This window comes from Hemibagrus wyckioides, linkage group LG09 (genome assembly GCF_019097595.1).
Source record: "Hemibagrus wyckioides isolate EC202008001 linkage group LG09, SWU_Hwy_1.0, whole genome shotgun sequence".
Lineage (NCBI taxonomy): Eukaryota > Metazoa > Chordata > Actinopteri > Siluriformes > Bagridae > Hemibagrus > Hemibagrus wyckioides.
In genome coordinates, this window is record NC_080718.1 from 2,210,982 (window position 1) to 2,220,200 (window position 9,219).

The 9,219-nt window shown below is 38.9% G+C and overlaps 1 protein-coding gene across 2 annotated transcripts; it reads right to left on the reverse strand.

The window, feature by feature from the left end:
* Window positions 1-3,702: 3,702 nt before the first annotated feature.
* Window positions 3,703-8,065, reverse strand: ccdc28a (coiled-coil domain containing 28A). 2 transcript variants are annotated; one of them, XM_058398307.1, is made up of 6 exons: window positions 7,907-8,062; window positions 7,319-7,504; window positions 5,985-6,142; window positions 5,732-5,886; window positions 4,459-4,481; window positions 3,703-4,333 (listed from the first exon to the last, which is right to left on the reverse strand). In XM_058398307.1, the coding sequence occupies exons 2-6, from the start codon at window positions 7,456-7,458 to the stop codon at window positions 4,276-4,278; spliced, it is 534 nt and encodes a 177-aa protein (XP_058254290.1). In that variant the 5' UTR covers window positions 7,459-7,504; window positions 7,907-8,062; the 3' UTR covers window positions 3,703-4,275. The 2 variants fall into 2 exon arrangements, with proteins under 2 accessions (XP_058254290.1, XP_058254289.1); XM_058398306.1 differs by having other exon boundaries at window positions 3,707-4,333; window positions 7,319-7,459; window positions 7,907-8,065.
* Window positions 8,066-9,219: the final 1,154 nt, after the last annotated feature.

Here is a 9,219-nt window from a genome sequence, read left to right on the forward strand (position 1 = left end):
GTCCCGTTTCCTAAGAAACAGAGTAACAAAAAAGTCAGACTGGGAAGTCCTTTAATTTTTACTGCGCCTCAAACTACTACATCAAGCTATAAAACAGACCATATGGTTTATAGTTTACACAGATGCCTCGGGACGTCTGTAACGTGGATATAAAAATATATATTTAGATATGCATACAGGAAAATGTGTATGAGTTTTCTATGAAAATCTCAAAGAGATTTGGTGAGTCAGACAAAAAGATTCGACTCACCAAAAAGAGTCGACTCTTTCGCATTTTTTTAATGTTGTTGACTTTGTTGATTTTGTACAGATATTGTATAAATTGCCCAAATAGTTTTAGTGTTTGTTGATCGAAGTCTATTTTAATTGGTCATTTGTAATTTGAGACACTTTACTGTCTTCCTGGATTGCATGTATATGTATGCAATAATAATAATAATAATAATAATAATAATAATAATAATAAAAACAGCAACAACAACAACAACAACAACAACAATGCTGACAATAAAGAAAAGAAATAAAGGGGGGAAAAGAGGGGAAAAACTCACACCCTGGATCCTGGTCCATTTCAGTTGACAAATATAACACACACACACACACACACACACATTAGTTATAACAAAAACAAAACAAAAAAACTAGTCCATCAGAACTTGAAGGCCTGTGAAATATGAAATAATTCATATTGATTGCCATTTATGAAAAAACCTGGCAGTGTTACCTCTTATTGTATATTTCATTTTCTCAAGCTTAAGGAAAAACTCTTTATCTTTTAGCCACTGTGAGTGAGAAGGTGGGACAGTGGACTTCTCCACTGTAGGAGAAGGCAACGTCTGGCCAACAATGGTGTGAAACTAATAACTTCCTTTTGCATAGAATTTAACTGAGATGCCTTATCTGGAAGTCCAAAGATAGCGATCAATGGGCAGGGTTGCAAATGTGTGCTGTGAGGATTTGTGTCCATTCAACCACAAGAGAATAAGCAAGGTCAGGCACTGATGTTGACCCAAGGTGCATCCCAGTGGTGTTCAGTGGGGTTGAGGACTCTGTGCAGGCCACTCCTTGGTAAAGCAGGTTATACATTTGTCTGAATTTGCAGAGTAAAAAGTAGGCAAATTGACCATCAACAGTAATGCTGTTCTTGTATGTCAGATTCTTGTGATGAAGGTCAATGCAAATTGTTTGGCAGAATTCAGAAATTGTACCTGTTCGATTAACTTCATTTGTTTGCCTGATATGCTTCCTAGCGGGTAGCACTGCTGCCTCACAGTTCAGTCCTGAACTCACTTTATTGCCTGTGTGAGTTTTGCATTTCCTTTAGTCCTTGTTTGCTTGGGTTTCCTCCTGGGTATTGCTGTCCTCCCTGTTTAAATACATACAGGTAGTGGATCTGCTACACTAAATCGCCTCAAGTTATGGATGAATGAGTGTGTGAATGCATACGTGCCTGATATCCTGTGATAGACTGTCATTCCAACTCACCTTGCGCATCGTATTCATGGGATAAACTGAATCTTAAAGCATATCATCTAAAAAACTACTATTTCATGTCATTATGATGGCACTCAAATTTTACTTGGACTTAAAATTCATCTGATGAGGTTGTAAAGATTTTATGGTATGATACGTACAATCCCAAGCACAAGTAACGATAGTGGATGATTAAAAAATCTCTAGTCACTAGTCTCATCATGTGAGTTGTCCAAATAAGGAAGACAAAAGAACGATAGCTTATGTTTGTCAATCAGTCATCAAAGAATATAATGAACATGGCTTGATGCTTACATATCTTTTGCCATGCACTGGAAGAAACAACTGTGTGTCTGATTAAACGTAGATTACGTGGAGTAGAAGCACTTCTATAGTCTATCAACAAGACACCTTTCAGGATCGGTTGTGTGCTCACTGTGCACTCCTCAGCTAGTGAATCCTGAAAATAAGTGCCAGTGAGACATAATATTCACAAATGATGTTTGCTCTGACAACATTGGCCACTGCCTTTGGTACACAGCATGGTTCCTGGCTTTATAGAGTATATCACTTTCAGCAGTGCATAAAATGTGTCAGTTTTCTGTGCCTTAGTAATAAACTTTAGTGCTTTGTGCTTGTTGCAAACCACTTGCATTTAACTAGTGTCTCATATTTTTTTGTACTTAAAGCCAGGCCACATGAACTTGTTGAAAACAAAAAAACACCTTACCTGTACATCAACCACCGGATTGTGTTTTTGTAATTCATAAAGTAAATGACATGTTCAGGACATTGTAAGTACATTTTAATTATTGCTAGAAGTAGAATTTTAGGAAGTTTCCCCCTTTTTTTCCTTTTCTGGTGATGTATACACAGACACCAACAGACACCAGCTGGCATTTAAAACATGCCCTACGTTATACACCGATCAGGCGTAACATTATGGCCACTGACAGGTGAAGTGAATAAGACTGATGATCTCCTCATCATGGCACCTGTTAGTGGGTGGGATATATTAGAGGCAGCAAGTGAACATTTTGTCCTCAAAGTTGATGTGTAGCAGGAAAAATGGACAAGCGTAAGGATTTGAGCGAGTTTGATGAAGGACCAAATTGTGATGGCTAGACCACTGGATCAGAGCATCTCCAAAACTGCAGCTCTTATGGGGTGTTCCCGGTCTGCAGTGGTCAGTATCTATCAAAAGTGGTCCAAGGAAGGAACAGTGATGAACCGATGACAGGGTCATGGGCGGTCAAGACTCACTGATGCACGTGGGGAGCGAAGGCTGGACCGTGTGATCCGATCCAACAGACAAGCTACTGTTGCTCAAATTGCTGGTGGTCATAATCTTATGCCTGGTCAGCGTACAGTGTATTATCTGATAACGAGATGAAGCTTTATGTTGACAATGGCTTCTCTAAGGTCCACTAGAGACCCCTAGCGGTCTATAAAGGCCATTTATATATATATAAGCCATTGCATGATCAAGCCTTTTATTTAAATACCAAACCCAACAACTTCACCAATAAAGATCTTTAAAATCATAGCTAATTTCCCTAATATATCTTTCAGACATTGATAAATAACGAGCAACCTTTGGAGCAATTTTTTTTTAATGTCGTCTTATTTTCTTCACAATTAATAAAGTTCTATCTTATCTTATTACATTACATGAAATTAGCCTAAGGAATAAATACACCAATCAGGCATAACATTATGAACACTGACAGGTGACGTGAATAAGACTGATGATCTCCTCATCATGGCACCTGTTAGTGGGTGGGATATATTAGGCAGCAAGTGAACATTTTGTCCTCAACGTTGATGTTTTAGAAGCAGGAAAAATGGGCAAGCGTAAGGATTTGAGTGAATTTGTTGCAGACCATGTACACCCTTTCATGGAAACGGTGTTCCCTGATGGCTGCGGCCTGAATATGGTTCAGGAATGGTTTGATGAGCACAACAATGAGTTGGAGGCTGCACTGCAGAACTTACAGGGCTTGAAGGATCTGTTGCTGAAATCTTGGTGCCAGATCCCACAGCACACCTTCAGTGATCTAGTGGAGTCCATGCCTCGATGGGTCAGGGCTGTTCCGGCAGCAAAAGGGGGACCAACACAATATTAGGCAGGTGGTCATAATGTTACGGTGTAAATAAAGGAACAGTTTACTACAAATAAACAAATGTACTTCTCTTTTTACTCAAATATTATTGAGTTAGAAGTAACTAAAGTTTATTGAAGACATCAAGAAAACCAATACACATAAACCACCAGAATTCAAGCAATTATATTAGAAATCAAGACCACTTCACTTTTAAATAAAAATACATTTTGTAGCATAGACTATTAATTTTAAAAAATTATTTTTTTATTTTACCAACAAACTCTGTTCCTCTGCATACTCTCAAACATTAAGGCAAATACTCCTTGGCTTTACTAAAAACAACACCTTTCTGTTAACAATGTCCAAACACAGTGTTCAATTAAAATATTTAAAATCTTTATGCAAGAAAGGAATAAAAAAGGTTATTAAATAAAGTGAACAGTGATATGCATATTGCAAATGTTCTCGTATTGCACAACTATAAGGCAATATTTAAGATCCAACATTCTGCTTTAGGAAAGATACAGAAGTAGACTGGTCATAAAGTCATACAGGTAAGACATTAGATGAAAAATGTAATGAACTGTTGGGTTATGTGGCATTTACGACTGTTCATGAAGTTCACAAATGCAACAATACTAGTTGATATGCTGTTTCTCTGATGTAGGAACAGCTCCGCAACGGGAAACAGAACCTTTCATATGTTGGAGGATGATCTTGGGGTGTCTTGGTTATCAGCCAGGTTTAGCTTTTGTCTGGAAATTCATGGTTGAGGAACTTTCAATGCTAAGACATTTCAACAACAGACAAATATCATAGCTGGGTTTTGATGCAATGAACATTTTCTCGATATAAATTGACTTAAACTCTAAAAGGATACATCGAAGAACTCAACTCTTCCAGCTGTGAAAAACAATATAAACATTTTGTAAGATTAAACAGTAAAATGCAGATAAAAAAAATTATGAGATATATATATATATATATATATATATATATAAGTTTTGGGACACCCCTCCAAATCATTGAATTCAGGTATTGTTTTTCAGGGATTGTGCTCGGCCCCTTAGTTCCAGTATAAGGAGCTCTTAATGCTTCAGCATACCAAGACAACTTGGATGGAGCGAGTTTGCTGTGGAGGAACTTGACTGGCCAGACCTCAACCTGATAGAACACCTTTGGGATGAATTAGAGCAGAGACTGCGAGCCAAGCTAAAACTGAGACGTCTGCCTTTACATGCACATGGATTTAATATGGAATTGGCCCACCCTTTGCAGCTATAGCAGCTTCAACACTTCCACAAGGTTCAGAAGTGTGTTTATGGGAATTTTAGGCCATTCCTCTAGAAGTGCATTTGTGAGGTCAGGCACTGATGTTGACTGGCTCACAGTCTCCGCTCTAATTCATCCTAAAGGTGTTCTATCGGGTTGAGGTCAGGACTCTGTGAAGTTCCTCCACACCAAACTCACTCATCCATGTCTTTATGGACGTTGCTTTGTGCAGTCATGTTGGAACAGGAAGGGGTCATCCCCAAACTGTTCCCACAAAGTTGGGAGCATGAAATTGTCCAAAATGTCTTGGTATGCTGAAGCATTAAGAGTTCCTTTCAATAGAGCTAAGGGACCGAGCCCAACCCCTGAATTCAATGATTGAAAGGGTGTCCCAAAACTTTTGGCAATATAAAATTTACTTTACATCAAATACATGTTAAGTAGTTGTTTAGTAACATTCTATAGTATTCATCATTTATTACATCAAACAGTATTGCATCCATTGTATAAATGACCGGAACCGGGCCATAGATCATTTGGTACCGGCCCGCAAAGAAAAAATAAACTTATAATTTTATATATGTAACTTAAAATTATATGTATTTTATTTTTAAAAATTGGCACTTCCTGCATTTGATGCAGTTTGATGCAATAAATCTCACTAGAGAGCTCCCCCATCAACCAACCCCAACACCACCCACCCACCCACACACCCCAGGCCACGGAGAAATTGTCCGGTATCAAACCAGTCCATGATGCAAAAAAGGCCTAGAGAACTAAATTCTGGCCTTCAGAACTAGATTCTCAAGATTGACTAGAGAATCACATATTTCTATATAATTCACAACTATTATAAACAGAAGTCAGTTATTAGCCCTTACATTCAGTAGAAGTTTGTCCATATTGGTGTCGCAGGCAAGCTTGCGCTGGTCCTCAGGCATGTCATCCACTTCTGCATTGAGGTCAAAGTGTAGTCGAGCGAGTTTCTCCTGCATCTCTCGAACATGCTCCATTTGATCAATAGAGCATTCATTACCTTGTGCAAACAACAGAAAGATACATTATTTTTCTCTTTGTGAGGTATTATGGCGTAAACATATCCAGATACATTTGCAGTTTAAAGTGCCAGCTCACCAAAGGCCTGAAGTTTTCCAGAGTGGAAGTCATTGAGGAGACTAAGCAAGCCTTTCTCCATCTCCTGCACATCAGACACGTCTGTGAGGAAGGAATGCTGAGTAGTGGCAGCCTGGTTACTCAGCTGACTCTGTAGCTTCGGCTTATCTCTCGCACCTCTGCACATAAAGGACAGTAGTCAGTCTTTGTTTTTGAATTACGCTTTGAGCATGTTACTGCTCATTTCACATGGAGCCACAACCTGTTGCATGTGCCTTAGGCTTTTCATCACAGCAGCTGGGAGGCTGAACGCTGCACATGCTCTCCATGATATACAATAGACACCAAAACCATCACACCATTATGTGGGCCTTTCCCAAACTGTAACCACAAAGTGGGGAGCACACAATTATTTAGAATTTCTTTGTATGCAGTAGCATTACAATTTCTCTTTACTCAAACTAAAAGGCAAAGCGAGGTCCATGAAGACATGGTTTGTAGTGGAAGAGCAGGAAGTGGAAGTGGCCTGCACAGAGCCATGACACTTTTGGAATTAATTGGAATGCTGACTGCACCCCAGGGCTCTTCAACACAACATTGTGCCTGATCTCACTAATGCTCTTGTGGTTGAATGGACACAAATCCCCACAGCCATGCTCCAAAAGTCTTCCCAAAAGAGCAATAAGCAAAGAGGTGACTATATCTGGAATTAGATGTTCAAAAAGCATTACACTGCTAAATGATACCACACCGTAATCAGGCATCTAAACTCACACTCAGCTCTGCCATAGGATTGGGTTATATGCATGGTCTGAAGGTATGTTAACTCCAATTAATTAATATTAATAACAATGCATGCTATAACAGGCAGATCTATATTAATAAATCTCAGAAGCATGTTCTTCCCATGCCCTAGGTTCTCTGGTTTCTTAAGTTAAGTAGCCTTTATATGTCACATATACATCGTCACAGCAAAATTCTTTCTTCACATATTCCATCCTTTGAGGGTTGGGGTCAGAGCGCAGGGTCAGCCATGATACAGCGCCCCTGGAGCAAGGGTCCATCAGGGGCAACTTGGCTGGGGCTTGAACCCTGTTCTTCTGATCAACAACCCAGAGCCGTAACCATTTGAGCTACCGCCGTCCCCTTCTTCTTACCTCTAAAAATATGCCAAAAGGTAAAGTATAAATAGGTATGTGTGTGTGTGTGTGTGTTGCCCTGTGATCCAATTCAGGGTGTATTCCCACCTCACTCACAGTATTCCTGGGAAAGGCCTTGGATCCAATGCCTTGGCTAGGAGAATGCAGTTCTGAAGATGAATTAACGTTGTTTTCTGCTCTATTGCCACAACTCACCTGCGAAATTTCGTCTTCTGGTGTGAGTGGGTACCAGTGGCGATGCCAAAAGTCCTGCCGGAGTTTCGGACAGTGATCGGAGGAGCAGCCTGGTTGGCTGAGGGTCTTGGACTTTTCCGTTTCATCTTCCTCTCCTCCATTCTGCCCAAGTCCAACACCCAAAGACACCATTAACAGAATTAACCACTTTACAGGATGACAAGAGGGATGTCAGCACTTTATACAAATACACGAGCTGTTTAGATGCAGTTAGTCGATGCTAATGTTCATTTGAGTGGTTTGTTTCAGTAATTATGCAAAATAATTCATTATTATTCCTGGACAGTGTGAACACAGTACCAGGGCTTCCTAACACATGGAGCTGTTCTGTTCATATCCGGAGCTTGCACCTTGAAATGGTTAGGAGCCATGCTTCAGTTTTCACCTTATTCTAGCATTATCCAACGAGGAAAATAACCACCCTGATCAATGACTGACCATAAATAAAGGAATCTACTCAGATGTTCAGCTTCAGATCGCTTGTGTATAGCAAGCTCATATATCAGTTAGCAAATAATTCATGACACGTAGACCAGGACAGCAATTTACCTCCAACTGTAGAACTTCTCCGTTAAAGTGTACGAACAGATTTCCTGAAAACCATTCCTATAAAGCTTAAAGCGACTCTTTCTTAAAACGCAAGTAACCTCTGATTAATCGAAAAGTTTACAAACGCCACTTCCTTGTTGTGATGTGTGACGTCACGTCCGTTTCTTCTCAAGACGAAAGAAAAATACAACTGATAAAAAAAATAAAAATAAATAAATACGTGATAATATATGAGCCCACTGTTTTGTTGTTTATTGTAAAAAAGAAAAGTTACCTTTAAGGCTCGTTTTATTTATACTATTTAACATATTAAAAGATATATAAACTGTACTGCGTTGCACAATATGTACTGTTCACAGGCTCTGGGCAGCTGAGACTGTAATAATTATATTTGCAGTGGTCAGTCTTGAATTTCAAGACTTTTTGAAATGTTTTACTCTGGGGGACAAATAACCTGATCAGCGTCATTCTGGATCCTATCCCGGGAACATACTGTGTGTGAACTGAGGATGGACACTTAATGGGACCACAGTTCATCCCAGTACACAATGCACACATTAACACGCATATATGGGTAATTTATCTTAGCTAGTCCACCTCGTGGCACGTTTCTGGGATGTGGGAAGAAACTGGAGAACCGAGAGGAAAGCTACGTGCTCAGAAACTCCACACAAATAGTAACCCGAGCTCAGGATCTAACCCACAGCACCACCTCGTCATGTCCTGTGTAATAAATACAATACATCTTTAAATCAGAAATCATGATCATAGGATCATAAATACGTGATAAAAATGATACACTATGTGTTCAATGTGGTTCTGCTTGCCACTGTTGTAAAGGATGGTTATTTGCGTCAGTGTATTGTGCTCATTCTCCTCTGACCTCTCCCATCAACAAAGTTACCGTTGTGTGTGATCAGCAGTTTCTGATATAATAACATCAGCAGATCCGGCACCAAGAGCCAGGCCGAAGTCCATCAGATCACATTTTTTCACGTTTTATTTGAATATTAACTGAAGCTCTTCTCCTTCCCCAGTAGATAATAAATATGTAAAACCTTGTGAGTCTAGAAAAAAAGTGTTAAAGTGCACAAATAAATATAAGGTAGAGGTGGTCCTAATAAAGTGAATAGTGAGTGTTTATAACATCAGTAAACGTGTCAGCAGTGCATATATATATATATATATATATATATATATATATATATATATATATACACATATATATATATATATATATATATATATATATATATATATATATATATATATATATATATATATATATATATAGATCAAGAGCTTCGAATAAT

Bases quoted from the DNA above. Each gene is read 5' to 3' on its own strand.
- ccdc28a (XM_058398307.1), bottom strand. From the start codon at position 7,458: ATGGAGGAGAGGAAGATGAAACGGAAAAGTCCAAGACCCTCAGCCAAC. The intron at 5,887-5,984 runs GTGAGCTGGCAC...TGTTTGCACAAG, and splicing joins TGGAAAACTTCAGGCCTTTG to GTAATGAATGCTCTATTGAT. The intron at 4,482-5,731 runs GTAAGGGCTAAT...TGTTTTTCACAG, and splicing joins TGGACAAACTTCTACTGAAT to CTGGAAGAGTTGAGTTCTTC.